The sequence below is a fragment of the Aethalodelphis obliquidens genome, unplaced genomic scaffold (genome assembly GCF_003676395.1).
Source record: "Aethalodelphis obliquidens isolate GAN/ISIS:26980383/991018 unplaced genomic scaffold, ASM367639v1 scaffold13, whole genome shotgun sequence".
NCBI classification, from domain to species: domain Eukaryota; kingdom Metazoa; phylum Chordata; class Mammalia; order Artiodactyla; family Delphinidae; genus Aethalodelphis; species Aethalodelphis obliquidens.
The window spans coordinates 29,484,603-29,504,434 of NW_020837957.1; the positions used below are offsets into that span (position 1 = coordinate 29,484,603).

The 19,832-nt window shown below is 43.4% G+C and overlaps 1 protein-coding gene across 1 annotated transcript in view; it reads right to left on the reverse strand.

The window, feature by feature from the left end:
• The window catches only part of ABCA4 (ATP binding cassette subfamily A member 4), a 125,345-nt gene that overhangs the window by 62,303 nt on the left and 43,210 nt on the right, over positions 1-19,832 (reverse strand). Inside the window, exons 9-13 of the mRNA XM_027113942.1 lie at positions 11,581-11,786; positions 10,750-10,926; positions 8,470-8,692; positions 4,949-5,170; positions 2,861-3,065 (exon numbers count right to left, since the gene is read on the reverse strand). Coding sequence (XP_026969743.1) covers positions 2,861-3,065; positions 4,949-5,170; positions 8,470-8,692; positions 10,750-10,926; positions 11,581-11,786 — 1,033 coding nt within the window. The remainder of the gene's footprint in view (positions 1-2,860; positions 3,066-4,948; positions 5,171-8,469; positions 8,693-10,749; positions 10,927-11,580; positions 11,787-19,832) is intronic.

The window sequence follows — 19,832 nt, forward strand, 5'->3', positions numbered from 1 at the left end:
AACACAAGCTTTCAGAGCGAGGAGATGAAGAGGTATCTCCTTAGAGGCAGCCACAAAAATCAGGGCATGAGATATGTGTAAAGGCTTCTGTCCAGGAGACACTGGTGCTCTGGAGCAAGCAAAGGGAGAACACAGAGATGGTACCCTCCAGTCTTTGTCCACAGAGAGTGTTCCAGCAGGCTACCAGATGTGTGTGTTAAATTAGATGCCTGCCCCTCAGGCTAACACTTTAGTATAAATAGGTGAGTCTCCTTCACTTTAAGCCTGGACTCAGTCAGCTGCCTCTAAGCTGGGCCCTGGACAGGTGAGTCTGAGCACATATGCCCTTTAAGTGGCATTTCTTAGATTGCTACCATCTTGTGGGTCTCAGGATGTGAGCCCTGTTGGTTTTCAAAATTAGATGTTTTGGGGGCTCATATCTCAAGTGCATGTCTTAAAAGTCGGGATGCCTGATGTGGGGTTTGAATACTTTGTTCCTCATGGAGAAGCTCTGGGTTCTGAGATCCCTCCTGGTTGTGGGTCACTGTGCCAAGCTTATGGTGAGATTGTGACCTAGACTCTCCTACCCACTTTGATGTGTTTTTCTTCTCCTTTGCCTATGTGTAGCCATCACTCAGCTAGACTTTAGGTTTTTTTTAAAGAGGAAATTGTTCCATATGTAGCTGTAGACTCACTTGTCTATGAGGGGAGGTGAGTTCAGGATCTCCCTACACTGCCATCTTCTGAAGAATTTGAACAGAGGGTTGACACCATCTGACCTAGATTCTGAAAGGATCTCTCTGAACACAGTGTGGAAAACAGACTGGTAGGAGATGATGACAGAAGAAGGAGGCTTGGACTGGGAAGGCTGTATAGAGTTGGTGACAAGGGATCAGATTCTAAATCTGTTTCTAAAGTCGAGCCAACAGCATTCACTGATGGACTTTTAGTTCCTGGACTTAAGTTTCAAATGCGGGTTCTGAGAGTCCAAGTTGAAAGACCTTAGAAAGAATAAGATTTTTTTGAAAACTGAAGTATAGTTGATATAGAATGTTGAGTTAGTTTCTGGTGAACAGCAAAGTGATTCAGCTATATATGTGTGTGTACACACACACACACACACACACACACACACACACACACATATATATACTTTTTTAGATTCTTTTCCATTATAGGTTATTATAAGATACTGAATATACTTCCCTGTGCTATACAGTAAGTCTTTGTTGTTTATCCATTTTACACATAGTATTGTGTATACGTTAACCTCAAACTCCTAATTTCTCTCTCCCCACCCCACCCTGTTATCACTTCTGGTATCATAAGTTTGTTTTCTATGTCTGTAAGTCTATTTTTGTTTTGTAAATAAGTTCATTTGTACCATTTTTTTAAGATTCCACATATAAGCAATATCATATGATATTTGTCTTTGTCTGACTTATTTCACTCAGTATGACAATCTCTAGGTCCATCCATGTCACTGCAAATGGCATTATTTTCTTCTTTTTTATGGCTGAGTATTATTCCACTGTATATATGTACCACATCTTCTTTATCCATTCATTTGTTGATGGAAATGTAGGTTGCTTCCATGCCTTGGCTATGGTAAATAGTGCCGCTTTGAATATTGGGGTGCATGTATCTTTTCAAAGTATATTTTTCTCCAGATATATGCCCAGGAATGGGATTGCTGGATTATATGGCAACTTTATTTTTAGTTTCTTAAGGAACCTCCATACTGTTTTCCATAGTAGCTATATAAATTTACATTCCTACCAACAGTGTAGGAGGGTTCTCTTTTCTCCACACCCTCTCCAGCATTTTTATTTATAGACTGTTTAATGATGGCCATTCTCACTGGTACCTCATTGCAGTTTTGATTTTCATTTCTCTAATAATTAGCAATGTTGAGCATATTTTCATGTGCCTTTTAGCCATCTGTATGTCTTCTTTGGATAAACGTCTATTTAGGTCTTCTGTCCATTTTTTGATTGGGTTGTTGTTTCTTGTTACTGAGTTGTACGACCTGTTTGTATGGTTTGGAAGTTAATCCCTTGCCAGTTGCATTGTTTGTAAACATCTTCTCCCAGTCTGTAGGTTGTCTTTTTGTTTTGTTTATGGTTTCCTTTGCTGTGCAAAAGCTAATAAGTTTGATTAGGTCCCATTTGTTTTTGCTTTTATTTCTTTTGCCTTGGGAGACTAACCTAAGAAAACATTGCTATGGTTTATCATGTCAGAGAATGTTTTGCCTATATCCTTTTCTAGAAGTTTTATGGTATCATGTCTTATATTTAAGTCTTTAAGTCATTTTGAGTTTATTTTTGTATATAGTGTGAGAGTGTGTTCTAACTCCACTGATTTACATGTGGCTCTACAGCTTTCCCAAAACTACTTGCTGAAGAGACTGTCTTTTCTCCATTGTATATTCTTGCCTCCTTTGTCAAAGATTACTTGGCTGTAAGTATGTGGTTTTATTTCTGGGCTCTCTATTCTGTTCCATTGATCCGTATGTCTGTTTTTGTACCAGTACCATGCTGTTTTGATTACTGTAGCTTTGTGGTATTGTCTGAAGTCTGGGAGGGTTATGCTTCCAGCTTTGTTCTTTTTCCTCAGGATTGCTTTGGCAATTCTGAGTCTTTTATGGTTCCTTATAAATTTTAGGATTATTTGTTCTAGTTCTGTGAAAAATATCATGGGTAATTTGATAGGGATCACATTAAATCTGTATATTGCTTTGGGAAGTATGGCCATTTTAGCAATATTAATTCTTCCAATCCAAAAGCATGGGATACTGGAATAAGATTTAAACTAGATGAAAAGGGGAGGCTGGGGATCTGAAGAACCTAACTACCTTTACCCTGTGGAGGGGGACACTTACCTGGAAACACCTGGTCAAGATACCAGGCAAGCAAGCCATACAGAACAGCATCAATAAGCATCATCTTCATGGACATCAGAAAACTGAATTCATCCCCTTCCATGGGACTATTCCCAATATTGTTCCACTGTAGCCCCAGGCCTTGCTCTTCAAAGCGAGCCAGGTACTCAGTACCAAACCCAAATGCCACAGGAGACAGCAGGCTCTGCAGTGGGGTAAAAAGGGCATGAAAGATGAGCAGAGGGTCTTTTACCCAACCCAACAGAATCTACAAGGTAGGAAGGAGGGCCAAAAGAGGATCCATGTTGTATCCAGGTGTAAGACCACCCCAGGGAGTGGGTAAGGCAGTCTTCCTACAGGAATATAATTCTGGGAATACCTTTCAGGCCTCAGGGACCCCCACCCAATACTCACTGGGCCACCTCTCACATGTCCAATGGAACACAGTAGTGTACAGGAGAAGACAAAACCACATAGCATAACACAGCAAAGGACCAAAGGTCTTCATGTTTATCTTCCTAACTTTCCCCCCCTTCTTCCTACCTCTTTCTTAAGATCTTACAGTTTTTGGTAGAACAAAGCAGCTTACTTGAGCTGCTTTGTGAGAATCCCATTAGAAGTGTCCATAAAGTCATCAGTGTTCTAGGGAAAGCTAGGGGGCTAGGCAGGGGATGGTCTCATGACCTCCTGAACTCTGTCAGCCAAAAAGCCCTCAGGTTACATTGACTGTCACCTTTTCCCATCTCCAGACTGGGGACAATCATTTTCTTAGGTTCTCCTTGGAGAGCCCAAGTAACTGCACAGGTGGCATACAGAAGGAAGTCTGAAGAGGAAGTTCCCCAGCCACATCCCCACAGGTGGTCCATGGCATGGCAGAAAGCACATAAGCACATGCAGAGGGATGAGTTATTCCCACTTGCTCAGCTGGGTGACCTACCTCTAGTTTGAAGGACCCATGGTGGTGTTCAGAGTGTCTCTCTGAAGAAGGAAGGGATTCTCTAGCTATATGTTAAACCATTAACCATTAAAAAACCATTAAAAAAAATCTCAGCCCAGCCCTGGTCCACAGAGCTTCCAGAACTATAGCTTCCTGGCAGACCCACACACAAGAAACTAGTTGTGGCTTCAAAGTACCAACTGTCTATGCAGTATACCAAGATAGCCCAGCTCTGCCTACAGGCTGAATCATAAGGATTTCTTGCCCTTTGTGATCATGTTGGAAAATTGGGTGCCATAAATGACAGCAATTAATTCTTATTTAACATGAGAAATAAAAGGCAGATGCCCTGGCAACACTAGAGCCACATAAGCTTGAGTCGTGAGAACAAGTTTGACTTAGATTTTCCCCAATGAGAAGCCGGTGGTAGTCCTTTCTCAACTGCATTGTACAAAGAAGTACGGATAGGGAGATTCTGGAGGACAAGGAAATTTTCACCCTATAGGGCTTAGAAGCTATTCAGCCTGGTTAATGAGAGGGTGTAAATAGATCATTTGAAAACAATTAGAGAAAAAGACAGTGTTGTTTGGGCATTGTGAAGCGGTCTCTCAGGCAATCCAGAGTCAATTTCCAGAGACCTCTCTTGGCAAGAGGGCCTGACTGGCTCATTTCGGCACCCCTCTCTGAGTGCACTGGTAGAACATGACAAAGACACCGTAGAGCTGCTCCGATTCAAGTTCTTTTGGAGACGAACAAAAACTTTTAATTTACGGAAACATCTTTCTGGACAGAATAGTTAGGGGGCAAGCTCTCTCTCCCTTATGAATCTTCTCAAATGTTAGGAAAAAAAACCTGAGTGAAATGGGCCCAGTTGTCCTCCTCTTATGGATACACCAAGGGACCCATGAGCTGAACTGGTTTTCAGTTACTCCCCAGGGCAGACTAATCAAGCAGATTTGGTGAGGAGGAACTCTTAGGTTGCTCAGGGTGAAGAATGCTCCCTCTTCTGTACCTGTGCCTTCAAACCTTGTGCTCCTTTGTGCCAAAAGGCAAAGTGGATCCCCTCAAAGGGCGAGCCGGTCCTCTCAGACTGCTACATACCCCTCAGCTGGAATGCATCCTATTCTAGGTGTAAGCCCAGGGTCCCTTACCACAGCCAGCTTCAGGTCGGCTGTCATCCGGTCCTGCCAAGCAAAGCAGAGAATGTGTGGCAGGTAGAGGGTGAAGTAGATGACACCACTACAGGCTGCTGCCAGGCTGGCCCTGGAGAAGAAGGTGCTGAGCAGGAAGCACTGCATGATTGTAGCAGCGGAGAAAGCCAACAGGAATAGGAAGAGGATGAATGGATTGCTATAATGCAGGATCCTTCCATGCTGAAACGAAAGAGACCACTTGAGTCAGTAACTTCTACCCACATCCAGGGGCACCAGCCCTCTCAGGAGTGACCTCTGTGCTGTGATTCTGGGGCTTTCAGAAGCCCTCTGCCCCGGAGGGATCTCTCCCATCAGCCTGCTGCTGGTGTCCAAATTTCCACATTTAAGACTCAATGTGTTGAGTTCCTTTAGTTCTAATTATGTCATTTTTCCCCAGGAGGGTAACATATTAAGCTACCTATCAGTACTGAGTAATTATTATGTGTTCACTAAGGAAATCCTTGGGAAGGGGATAGTGTAGAGAAATAAGCCTAGAGCAGGGGAGGAAGATCTGCAGAGGGGGTCCTGGAGCATCAGTAGCTCCTGAGATATACTGAGTAGATGAGGAACAAAAGAGGGAGGTGGGAGACCATCCAACAAGCCTTAACATTTTGCCTGGGGCCTGGCCTGCTAACTTAATCATTTATATTGGGTTGGCCAAAAATTTCGTTCGGGTTTTTCCAAAACATCTTATGGAAAAACCCAAACGAAATTTTTGGCCAACCCAATACTTATATTCTGAGATTTGCCTCTCATATAGGTTAAAAATATCAGTAGTTAATCCACATCACTTGGAAGTGGATTAATCCTCCAGACCCATAATATCATACAAATACATTTCATAGAACCTGTGGGCAATATTCAGTATCTTTCATGTTAACTAGTGGGTCAATCACTTTGGCTATGTAGAAAATAGGACCAAACTAGGTATTTTTAATAAGTGAGCTGCTGTCCAGTTACATTAGAGGATAAATTGAGATGTTCAAATTTATTAGGCCTTCTTGGTTCTCTTTTGCTATAGGCCTCCTATAGGATTTTTACCTATGAGGTATCCTCCTATGAGGATTTTTACCCTTTGCACATAACTCCAAATTCATATAGATCATCCTGTTCTTTTCTTGGGAACATAAAGGTACAAACCGGTTCACCTCTTGAATTGGTTCTGATTAATTGGTAGTGGTGACCCAAAGCACTGGGTTTCTCTCAGTAAAAAAGAGAGACCAAGTAGCAATATATATATAATGGGCATGTAAGATTTGAGTAGAAAAATTGTGCCACTTATCTCCTGCTGCTACTGTTTCTTCTTCATTCATGCTTTCATGCCTGCCAGGCACTGACAGAACAGATTGAAAAATGGAATAAAACAAACGGCAAAGGAGGTGGAAGAGAGCCATGCTTAACTAGAAGCAAACATTGAGGAAATCTAAATAAAAGTCAAGGTTAAGACTCAGGGTTCCTGATTTTGTGTGAAAGCGCTCTCCACATTACCCTGGGAAGCTCACTCCTCATCCTTAATCACATGCAACTCAATAAAAGCAAGACCTTGACTGAACATGTGGCTTTTGGCTGGAAGAACTTTAAGATGGTTATTGTTATTCTCAGAAGAATGAAATTAATTTCTTATCTCAGCTCAAAGCAAAGTCCTACAAACTTCTAGGCTATATAATTTCTCATTGACTTCAAGCAGATATGAAAGTCATTTGGCTGACCCAACAATTTCACTGGCCTTGTCTTCTTCTAATGACCACTTTTCTTTTTTGTTCTTAACAGCTTGAGTAACAATGGAACCTTTCCATTGTCCCAGCTTCCAGCTTCTTTCCTGCATAGTTGAGGTGGGAAGGAACGACAGGGGAAAGATGAGAGCGTCATTCAAAGGAAAATCCTATTTTGTTGTGGAAAGCTCTGTTTCCGCCATCACTGGAAACTGGAACAATGTCCTGGTTCCCACAAGGAGAAACCCCTTTGTGCAAGAAACTCTTAGTAAACATTCTTTACCTCACGTCCTAAAAGCTTTGAAGTCCTAATGTCCATTCTTAGGAAGGCAAATCTCAATGCCACTTATTAGCAACAAATCTCAGGGCCATTGCAAGATGTTGTGCATGTTTATGAGTTTTGCATAAGTCAGTTGTTCATGCATTTTGACTCCTTTAATTCTGAGGACACAAAATGTCTTAGTAGTGGGGAAAGGAGTAGACTGAAGGATGGGAAGGAACAAGGGACCCCTAGAGGAAGATAAGTTTCTCAGCTCCTCCCCTCATCTCTGGAACTCTGGGACCCTTTGTGTATTTAAAGCTACATTTGGGTCTGGTCAGATTGAGCAGGCTGACCTCTCCATCAGCATTGGTTTTGATAGGGCTCTAGCACAGGGTTTGGCTAAGGCCACAGCTCACTGAATCTCAGTGCAACACTTAAACTAAAACCATTCAGACTTAGTACATTTTACTGCAAAGAGAAGGGGCAGGATTTGGTTTAACTGGATATGTGTTGGTTGGACAGGATGTGTGATGGAACATTCTTGGATCAGGTAGGCACCAGGTATCATCCAGCATAACAAGGGACACAGCCAGAATCTGTGCATCAGCACATATATTGCTTAGTGCAAGGAACTCTTAATATCATCATGGTAAAGAGGCAGAACAAGCTTGATGACACTATATCAGAAGATTGCAAAGCTTGAAGTCTAAGGCTTATACTAAATCCTATCAAATAAATATAAAAAATTACCTAAATTTATGTCCCATCATTCAACAAGTACAAAAGATCATCCACTGTGGAGGAGTTAAACATGAAGCACAGCAGTGTGTTATGAAATAATGTTTTATTTACAAGTCTAACTTGCAAGGGAGCTGCAAGTTTGCAGAGGATGGACCTATGCATCCTATCTGCGCCTATAACATTCCTGCCACTGAGAAAGGATGGACTCCAAATTCCACCCTTTAAAACAGAGAGGCCTTAGAGATTTTGTAGGCAGCAGAATGTTCTTTGGTCAAGCCATGAATGGTGTGACCATGATGGTAATTAATAAACATTCCAGATCTCCTCTCCTAATACACTGAAAAGGCTCTCCACATTCCCACCCCAGCTGGTGGTTGGGACAGTAATCCCAAGAAAACACTCCTTGGATTCATTTCTTCTGTATTTGAAAAGAGAGAACGCTTTGCACATACAATCTCCCTGTGCTGGGCTCTGCTAACAGCAGCTTTTCCAGATAGTCCACGTAATGGGGTTGGATAATCTATGTAGATTGTGGTTCCCCAGGCAGGAAGTGGGAGCAGGGAAGATGCTGTGATGCAGTGGCTCTTTGGGGAAGACTCTATCTCTCTGAGTGTCTTCCACCCTGGCTGAAATGGCCAGACAGCTACATGTCATGCTATCTTTGGTGGCCAGATGACTAATCTAAGCACAAGTTCATTAACAGGAAGAAAAGTGGGAGGAATAAAATTATTCAAGGTTTTCTGAACCTTCTCCCTCTGGCTTACCATGATGAATATCGTCAGGAGACAGATGCTCATCGACATGATAGAGAAGCTGTCCAGGAACCAGGTACACCAAATCACTGTGTTGGAGACACCCTGATTTTTCAAGGTCTCCTTCAGTCTCAACTCCTTCTCCAAGACGATGCTCTTTACAGTCATGGAGACAGAGTAGATCCAGGCCAGCACCATGAAGATAGGGAAACAGCGGTTCAGGATGATCATAAAACTAAAGCAAGAGGAGAGAAGCAGAATAGTAGATTGCCTTGTACCTGGTGGAGGTGGAGTAAATGTTTGTTGAATGAATATGTTGAGAACAAAGCCCAGGTGGAGGGAAAGGCAGAAAAATCTCCACCGGGCACTCAATGGACTTGACTCTTTTAATACATTGCACTTTGCCCCAAAGGATTACTTTTTCTTTAGAGCAAGACTGTAGCCTTTTGGTTAGCCCAGATGAAAACTCTGTGAGTAAAATGTGTAAATAAAATTGTACTACGTATGTTACACAGTATAGATGTTCTTTATAAGATCTCAGGCAGCTTTTTGTTTAGTCCAGATGAGTGCTCTGTAAGTGAAATGTGTAAATAAAACCATACTACGTATGTTACACAGTATAGAGCTTCTTGTAAGATCTCCCAGGAAGGATTGCAGACTTGATGATGTGGGATGTGACTGGAATAGGTAGATACATGCTAACTGACACTGAAGTCCAAGAAGGTGGACAAAGGGAACTGGTGGTGATGAGATCAATAACTGGGCTCCCCGGTGGGCTACTTGCTTAGTTTGCTACTGGCCAGTGAAGCACTGTCTACCCAGGAGGATCAAACCCCAGTTACACAGGAAGAGGCACAAAATAACTAATCAGTATGGCCCTTTCAGAAGGCAACTGACCCAGCAACAAATCAATCAGTGATTCAATAGTCATTGACTCCACCAGCCATGTACTGGTGGAGTACATCCATGGGTATTCATTCCAGCAAGCAGGGCAGAGTTGATATTCTGGAATTACTCTACTGTGAACTTTACATATGTTTTCCCTGTGCTTGATGTGCTAGTAAAAGCCCTTGAGATTATTATTTCTTGAAAACTGCTGGGTGTCACAGGAAGGGCCCAATTCCAGCGTGGGAGGGTTTCACTCAAGATGGCCCTAGGGAGAGAACCATAAATTCATAACGCCTGCCCTTCTGGGATCTGCCACCAGAGGGCTCTCCCACATTGAATGGCCAGAATCCCTACCGCCTCCTCACTGTTTACCCCCACTTCCTTGCCGGTTACTCCTATTCTGATCTTAGAAGTAGAGCTGGGCTTTTGCCCCGGCTCCATTTTCCATTTCTGCCTATTGTCCAAACTTAAACTGACTGCAGAACAGCCCCTGTTATCTCTCTTAGTCTTCTGTAGAGCTGAAGGAGAACTGATTGGACTGAGGTGTTACACCCATACTGGGCTTTATTTTACTACCTTGCCAGCTGGCAATTTGACTCTTCCTTTTACAGGCTGTGCATGTTTATCTCCTCCCTGATCCCCACAAACTCACACGCACACTATGGTGAACTTCCCAGTTTTCTTCTAGGAGTTGAATCCCTAAGCCAACTGCAGATCTCTGCTGCTGTCCTTGGGAGCATTTCTGCTCCCATCCACCATAGTAAATGAGCCCTCCCAGCCCCTTCTCCCTCTTTGTTCCTCCCTCTACCACCCCTCAAATGCATGTTCAGAAAACAGTGGGCTACTTGCTTAGTTTGCTACTGGCCAGCAAATGTACAGGCCTGGGGACGGGGGTGGGCAGGCAGGGAAGGCCCAAGTTCATCCAACACATCCCTCTACCTTTTCATTAAGCATACATCATGAGAATGTTAATTAGGGAAGGAGCTGCATTATTCCAAGGCTCCTAGGAACCGTACCTACTTGTGATGCAGAGTCCTAGTTTGCTGTTTTGGCAGTCACAGGGCAAACACTCTGACCTGAACCCTTCCACATACCAAACATACTACGTAGTGGAAATTTTAAAAGCCTTTGTCCCCTCCCCCAACCTCACTTCCCCTGCTTTAATTTTCACCTTCCCTTTTCCTCCCACAACACCAGCTCCTTTCTCCCACTTGTTCATGTGACCCTGCCTGGAGTCAAGGAGAAGCAGGCTTCTCAATCAGAGCTCCATTCTCCCTGAGCCGGGCCCCACGCCCCGGGTTTTTTTCCTCCAAAGAGACTGAAGCCTGGGGAGCACCTCCACCTCATCCCACCCCAGCAACCTGATCAGCTTGTCCTGGAGCGGGACTGGGACCTCAGACTCACGAGTCATCCACGAAGCAGGGGTAAGGCATCTGCTGGAGGTAGATTCCAACTGGAACCTCAACCTGGGCCTGACTCCTTGTGATCCCCTGTTCAACCATGTCCTGCAGATAGGCAAACCCGCCCCAGATGTATCGGAAGTCTTCCACAGGATCAGCTCTGGGGCCAGAATCCCAGTATCTAAGAAGAAACCGGAGAGAGGGACAAAGGATGGGAATGGGAATGGACAGCTCACTCATTGGTCATAAGCACGAGGGGACTCCGTATTCACTCTCCTGAAACTTTCCCCTGAACTTTTCCACACTATCTGATTCTATTTTCCAGTTCACAGGTTAAATCCCAATTATGAACATTAGCCACAGCACGATTTGTAATTGCTTTCATTCAAGTACTCTAATTTAAGCTTTACAAAATATCTCACTTCCTCTGATTTAACTTAATTTAATTGATTTACAGGCTGAGTCCAGTCTCAATCCCCTACTCTGTACCAAACGTAATTTCCCAGGGACTTTGGTGAAACCTCATTTGCAGAATTTCTATGTGAAGATAACTCAGTACCTAGAGGTTTTCATCTCCAAATTGCACAAAGGCCAGCCAGGGACAAGCTCTGAGTTGAGGGGGTAAAGACAGGGTAGCTGAACTCTCCTGGTCCCACCAACTAGCAGGATCTACTGTCCAGCTTAGTTCTTTGATACCAAAGTGCTTCTGTGCCTTTCTGAGTAACCTTTCTGCCCCTGAGGGAGACAGGTGGCCTGAGCCCATAGGAGCCCCCTTTCCTTGCCTCATACATCACTGGGGATGCCCAGGTCCTTCTGAGATCTCCTGAAACATCACCTGTCTTTGATCTTATTGGTTTTCTCCACCACATCTATGTCCATTCGGATCTTGTACTTCACATGGGGTGGTAGGGAGCTGGTCCAGGGATACATGTCAGGAAATACCACACCAGCCCAGAACCTGTTTTCCTCCAGCAGAGACAGGGCTCGTTGGGTGAGTTGAAATTCATCATCGTAGCTTTCAAACTTATCCAGGATCAAGCACTGTGGATAATCACAAAGGTTGAGAGAGTTTGAGGAGCACCACCTGCAAAGACTCAACTGCAAAAAAATGGCAGAGGATCAGGGACGCTGCCCCAGGGGATGGGTCAAAAGCAAGGAGACCTATAAACTTACTGTTTGCTTAACTCCGGGGTCTGGTGTCAAGTTTTCAGTGTGTCTAGATTTGGGGGTGAAAGGGGGGCTTAGGAACGCTGACTTGCTCTCATCCCTGCAGATTTAGTGAGGACCGCACTATCGGGCTGTCGAAGTATGCAAGTCGTCAAAATGACAAAAATACTCCCCGCTCTCACTGCCCAGCATGGGGAGTCAAGGGAGTGGGGTCACATCAGATACAAGCTGCTTTGAAGATCAGAAAGCCTGCTAATAAAAGAGTTTTAAGAGAGAGAGAAACAGTCCCAGCGGTAAACCTTCCTGCCTCTCTGCAAACACACAAGGATGGCCAGCTGAGGCAAGAACAAGGAGGAAGAAAGAAAATAACAGAAAGCCAAAGTGATTTCATCAGGGAAATCATTCCCAGTTACAATTTTATGACAGGTAATGAGGATGGAGGAGGAATTTCCTAACATGTCTTTTTTTTTTTCTCCCCCAGAAGAGAAAAAAATCATTACCCAGAAAAGAGCAAAACTAAGAATTTCTTTTAATTTGAATATTGGGAATTGTCCACTTTTACAGATTTGTTAAAGCGTTGTATTGTACTTGGATGTGTTTTATCCTTAACCTCCTGCTTCTATAACACACTGGGGTTATTGTGCGATGTTTCTTTCTTAGAATGTAACTCACAAGAGGTCAGCTGGCCTTGTCTTGATTAATCTGTTCATGGAATACTTACTGAGAGCCTGCAATGTGCCAGAGCCTGCTTGGCTCCAGGGGATACAAGGAGGAAAGATAAAATCTCTTACTAAAAGAAACTCCAGACCTAATGAGGGAGAGGGTTGGAGTAAACCAACAATCAGAATGCAGAATGATCAGGTTCTGGTGAAAGCAAGCCTAGGGTAGTCTAGCAGCCCAGTGGAGGGGTGGGGGGGGTGTCCCAGAGGGCTGCCTGGAGGAAGAGACTCCTGAGCAGGATGAGAATAAGCAGGAGTTAGCCAAGGGAAGAAAGCAAGGGAAAGGTCAGCTCAGGCACAGGGAATAGCTCTCAGGGTTTCTGGAGACCTGCAAGAATAGAATAGTGGTTCCCTTCCTTGGCTGTGCTTTAGAACCATCACGGAGTTTTAAAAGGACAACTGTACTCAAGTCCCACCCCAAACAATGAAATCAGATTCTCAAGAGGCAGGGCCAAGGCATCAGCATTTTGTCAAACACTCCCCAGCTTGTGCCAATGTACAGAGAAGAACGTAGGTGAGCAGAGGTGAGAGGTAAGAGATGTGTACTAAGAAGGCAGGTGGGGACCAGGTCAGTTGCCCTGCTGGGTTTGCAGGGTGACCAGCCAACTGAGAGGTTTCATGGGATGCAGGGCTTTCTATGCTAAAATCAGGAGTTTCCTGGCAAACCCTAAAAAGCCACAAGAAACCACTGTAGGGTTTTAAGCAGAGGCATGACATATGAGATCAGACCATGTTTCTGAGAGATCACTGGTGGTGGGAAGGGGGAGCACGAAGCCTGGTTAGAAGGCTGTTGATGTAACACAGGCTTAAAGGAACATATTAACTCTCCCACAGAGCCTGTGAGTTACCTGGAATCCTCATTTTATTGAAGAGGAGACCTACCAGAGGTCACGCAGCTAGACAGTGGCAGAGCCTGCATTCTCTCCCCATTTTTCAACTCCAGGCCCAGACGTCCTCCCAAACCAGGAGCCACAGGCAAAGCCTGATCCACAGGCTCTCCATGTGCTCATGACTGTCTTGCAAAGTAAGAGAGCACAACTATTACTTATCTCTCTCTCTATTTTAAAATAATCTCTCTCTCTCTTCTTTTAAATCAGTTTGTCGAGTTTAGGACCGCATATATAGAGTTTTAGTATTGACAAACAGAGTGAACCTGAAATTAAATTTCTAAAATAATCATGAAAGTTCTTGGGGAGATGGAAATTCTCTGCAGTTTCTTTTAGCTGTGACACACACACATACACACACACACACACACACACACACACACACACAGAGTATTCTACCAATTCCCTCATAGCATCACAGGGCCCTTGGACAGACGGAGTCATAGAGAAGTCTTACAGTCTGATGTGCTTGCTTACTGATGAGGAAACTGGCATCCTAGGGCCTTGCTCCAGGTCAATATAGGTCAGAAGCAGAATATGAATCCATGTTTTCAAGTGTTAGGCCTGAAGGGTACTGCTGTTCCTTCACATTGCTCTAAGAGTAAGCCATACTCCAACTACAAAGTCGGAGCAACAGAATTCCTAACAAGATCTCTTGCCCCTGTCCAGTAGGTCAGCACTGTCCAGTAGAACTTTCTACAATGATGGAAACGTTCTATTTCTGCCCTATCCAACATGGTAGCCAGTAACCACATATGGCTACTGAGTACTTGAAATGTAGCTAGTGCATCTGAGGCACTGATTTTTTCACTTTAATTTATTTAAATTTAAATAGCAACATGTGGTTACTGCATTGGTTAGCACAGCTCTAGAGACAGTAAGTTCCCGGAGGTCAGGGGCCATGTCTTATTCATTAGGTCTCTGGAACAGTATTTCCTCATGAAAGGGACTCAATAAGTGTCTACTGAATTGAATTAATTCAAATTTAGAAGTCCCAAATGCTGCAAGAAATATAACTTTACTACTGTGTGTTTTGAACATAATCCTGTGCACCCAAAATCAGATGGTAAACTAGGAGAAATTAGTGAAAGGTGAATTTTTGATATAATGTTAATAAGAGTATAACTCTCAGTGAAGCAAAAAAGCTAATAAAAACAAACACATTTTAATAATGTGACTTTCCGAGCAATCTAGCCCATTCTCTTTGAACTCTCCTTTCATGTCTTAAAGGGAAATCTATACTGGAATAAGCACTGATGTTTTCAGTGATATCGTTGAGTCCTGCAATGACGTGGGCTCCATCCTGGCTCTTTTATCAGGCAGCTGATTCACAGTCATGTTTCCTGTTGCATCCCCCTTGACTGGTACCCTGATACTCTCTGGAAAAACAAAACCAAAAGGTTCTCAAACACTCATTTTTACCCTGAAACATCTGACCCACTTTCAGAGTTGAATTATCATCTTTGGAAAGATGGTACAGGGTAGTGTTTGAATGCCATCCCCACTCTGCTGTTTCCTAACTGTGTGGCCTCTCTTTCCCTATCTGCGAACTGGAGATACGCCTACCTCATAGGTGTGTTCTAAAGATCACATGAACTTGTTTGGGAAGGGCCAGCCAGTGCTGCCTGGTAAGAATAAAAGTTGATGCTTACTGCAGGCTCACAATATGACCAAAACTGGTCCAAGGGCTTTGCTTATATTAACCCCTTGAATCATCACAACCACTTTATGATTATCACTCCAAGCTCTCTTAAGAGGCATGATGAGCAAACTTCCTCTGGAGAGAGCCTGTGTTTTAACCATGTAGGATACTAAACTATTTCAAAAGGAATGAGGACTTGACGAATACCATTTTTATTACTGTTTTTGCAAAATATCTTGAAAATCAAGAGTCTGGTGGCTTTTAAGCCCCTGCCAGATTACCTTTCATTTATGACAGCTGTTTGTCTGGGGAAGAAGGCGGTTATTTTTTAAAAACAATATGGCTGGGAACATAAGCCATCCCAAGCTGATCTATAGCAACTCATCTAGTTAGAACAATGCAACGGACAGAAGCCAAAGCTCTGTGTCCACCTGGGCAATGGAGGGTGGCAGTGGGGTGGGTCCTAAGCCACTGGTGTTCACTAGCTTGCTCACTGGCCCTTAGGTGAAAGTCAGACAACTCTACCAGAGGAAGGTCTTATGAAGCTAATCCAGAACATCTTCCTGAGGTCAAGGCAGAGCAATTGCAGATGTGGACATGAGTCAGAAGTCCCTGGGTCATCCACTGAGGTATGATTCATGATGTACCCTTGCATTCTCATGGGGAAGCCACCTGCCTAACAGCAAATGACCTCGTTCCCTTTTGGTAATTGCTCTGGTCCCTGAAGTTAAGATCTTGGCTAACGAGCATGTATATTGATGAGAGTGTGTACATGAGTGTGTTTGCGAGACAATGATGAATGACTAAACCCATAACCAAGGTTTCGGATTTTGACATATCTGGTGTGGTCTGATTAGCTTGTAAGTTAACACATCGTAGGTTCTAATGAGACTGAAGCCAAAGAGTCTGTTTATAAAAGCTATTTGGTTCTACACAGAGAGAAACTGTGTGACCATGGATGTTAGGGAAGAATACTGTAGGTAGGTAAGTAATGGCTAGTGTAAGAGGCTCAGCATAAAAATAGCACCAGTACTGGGAAAAAAATTCAAAGGGCATCTTCACTGATTAAAAATTCATTGTCTCACGGCTTCAGAGGCCCATTCTGGGCAAATTTTGCAAGCAGAATTCAGAATCTCAAAGAGGATTTTTATAATGCCCTGGGATAGCCAAGGGCAGTAAAGCAAGAGAAGAGGTTTCCTTGTTTCCTTCCGTTCCCAACTACTGTGGCCAAAATCTGGGTGGCAGGACCACTGCCATTTGAAGCCCACACATATCCTACAATTCCTTGTTTGTTGTTTTGCTGATACTCACCAGGAACCAGAGTGCACCCTGGCGGAAGAGGTGTGGCTCTCTCCAGGGCAGGCAGCTGTGTTTAAGACCTCTGGAGAATGCAGTCACTTGTTTACACAGCTAAATCAAACACTACCTTGGGAGAAGCAGCTACAGTAGCAGCAGGCTTCCTTCTTCAACTGTGACCTCTCCAGCTCTAATTCAAATACATTAAGTAATAGATAAATTATCTATTAAGTGGGAAAGGATGTCCAGTGGAGGCAAAGAGAGAAAGAATCTCTTTTTCTGCTTGAACCTGATAATCAAAGGGGATTGGTACTCTGTGCTGACACAGTACTTTGACTAATACACCCAGGACATGTGAGGGATGAGTCTTCAGGGATAAGAAAAGCACTACACTCTGAGAGACACGGCCTCTACAATCCTGCCTCTTACAAATTTGACTTCCACACTCAGGCTGAGAACAAAGTGGCTGATGAATGCCAAATGAGGTCTCAAGTGGTCCCGCTGGTGGACCTGGAGACACGTGGGGTTCCTTCTGGAAAATGCCAATGGATGCGGGCAAACATCCCAGAATGAATTTCCTGGCATATCTAGACCATAACACTCAAGATTTGTTTCCCAACACGTGGAAAAAGCCACTGGATAAAAGAGTTTGGGGCTGTTTGAGTTGGTTGAGTTGGTGAGGTAGAGGCCAAAGGCGTTGCCATACATTTTATCTAACACACCGGGCACCGTGAACAGACATCTGAAATGTTCAACCACAGAGAGTGAGGAAATGCACCATGACAGGAAAACAAAGGGATAAGAAATACACAGCTGTTAAAAAATGTCCGTTTCTAAAATAAATAAATACAATAATGAAACAAATAAAAAGGTCAGGTTGGAGCATGAAGACTCACTAGGACAAAGCCACCAGGTGCTGCTTCCTGTGTAGTTAGGTCCAGGGAAAGACAGAATAGCCTGGCTGACAACCGCAGGGGATTTTAGCTCTCAACGCTTTCTTGTTTAACCATTCCAACAACTTTGGGAGGTGAGTGTTACCATATTAAAAATATTTCGTAATCAGCAGAGCTGGGCACTGACCACTGAAAGGGTCTGCCAGTCACAAACACCCAGTCTAGCCACACTGGAGAACGCTGCCCTGGCTGTGGCTCCACTTATCCTCCTCATTTTTCAGGCAGGAGAACAGCGATATTGCCCGAAATCACAGAGCTGGTACATTATAGCAAGACTGGGGTTTCAGAAAGATCTCACTGGAGGCAGTCTGGGAGCTGAACGGAAGCAGTGAGAGACCAGAGGCCCAGAGACCAGCTAGGAGAGATGGTACGGGCCGTAGTAAACAGAGGCCATACATGGAGAGGGTGAGGAAGGGGGATTTAGGAGATAATTTGGAAGATACTTGACAGTCCTTGGAGGATCTGTGACATTTTGACTTTGGATTTGTGTAACTTGTTTCTCCTCCATTAGATTGAATTCTAGCAGCTCCTTGAGATACCACTACTAAGGCCTTATTTAATGACAAGCTTATCTCTCTCAATAGAATGTGAGCTTCTAGGGGTCAGGGATTAATTGTATTTATTCAGAGGTAGGTAGTTCAATTCATGCGAATATATGAATGACTGAATGAGCTCAAATCTCTTTGGTTTCCTACTCTAAACCTAGTCATTTCCAAACAGAAAAGACTGAATCACAATAGTGTCTGTTATTCTGAATATAACAAAATAATTGCTGTCCCTAACCAACTCATTATGTAATTTATCCAAACGATACTGACTGAACCCCCTACTAATATGCCCCTTGTGGTACAAGAAAGAACTTCCTCTTCAGAGCCAGACAGGTCTGGATTAGAATTCTGGATCCACGTCTTATCTGCTGTGGTATGTTAGGCAAGTCAGTTTTTAATTCTATAAAATGATAACAATTACGCCTGCTGGGCAGGTAGTTAGGAGCGTTGCATGAGATGACATGTAAGAGTGCCCAGCATAGTGGCTGGCTCACAGCAGGCTCAAACACAAGTTCCTTTCTTCTACCTACAACTCGAGCCGACCCCCACTCCTCCCCAAACTGTGTTCTCCTTCCTCAGCCCAGTTCTATGTTTCTGAGAGACCGATGAGCCATAAAATAAGGTCATTGCCCATGAGTTGCTTATGATCCAGTTCATGGCTCTTAAAATAATATTGCTCTAATGGTGTAGACTTTTGTACCCTTCTGACCTTTCCTCTACTTCTCCCTAGCCTCCCACTGCACATTTGGAGACAATGAATCAACAGAAGAAAGCACTAGGACAGATATTATGCAAATCCCTATACATCTGACTAAAGTAAATTACATGATCAGTAGCTTTACCTTCCTAATCCTATTTTTATTTAGGCTAGCCTGAAAAATACGCTCCCTGAGCACATTCTGGTTGGGTGGTGGTGGCATGTGGCCAGGACCATGCAAGGTACAGAGGAAAGGTGGTCCAAAAAAATCCCCCTACTGATAATTCATCAACAAGATAATCACCATGTAGATAATAAAGAGTTATGCACATATATTGAGTGTGTTGACAGCAGAGGTAAAAGCAGTTAATGAATACATGTTTTTTCAAGACTTAGGGAAAGGAAGTTGTACCTGGTTAAAGTACAATTTTATGCCTTGATCAGAGGTATTTTCATATTAAAGTGTGGCTGAATTCAGCTTTCTGATGCTAAATTCAAGACCTGAAATTCAAATATACTATGAAATTTAAATACACGGTGGATTCTAAATAGTATTCCATCTGTGCCAGGCCTAACCCTTCGCTGAACAAGGAAATCAAAGGGGAGGGGTGTGGATATTTGCTTTAACTAAAGGATTATCAGAGGAATTTTTCTAATTGTGCTTTTCTCAAAAGAAAAATATATGTGAATAAGACATATAAATTATGAATGTAAGAGTATACACATACCAGTTTAAGATATTTACCTACATGAAGACTCATTTGCCCTCAGCCTCCTTAGATTTGGAGAAGAAGGTGATCAGAAGGCCTGTAGAGATGACTCTTTCCACGTGTTAGAGATGTGATGTTCCCAAAATGTCACCTTCACCCCTTTCCCTGGTTGACTGCCCACCTTCTGACCAGGAAGTCTGTCCTTTATTCTTGTTTGGTTTTTTTTCCCTGCTAAGGGCAGGGGATCAGGGGAAAGACTAAACACGGTTATGGGATGAATAAGGTTATAGAAGCCCTTTATTGAGGAGGTGCTGCAAGGGCAAAAAGAGTTCTGGAAAGTTCCCTCCATGCCTACTTTCTGGAGGATTTTTAGCCACAGCAATCAGAGAAGAAAAGGAAATAAAAGGAATCCAAATCAGAAAAGAAGAAGTAAAGCTGTCACTGTTTGCAGATGACATGATACTATAC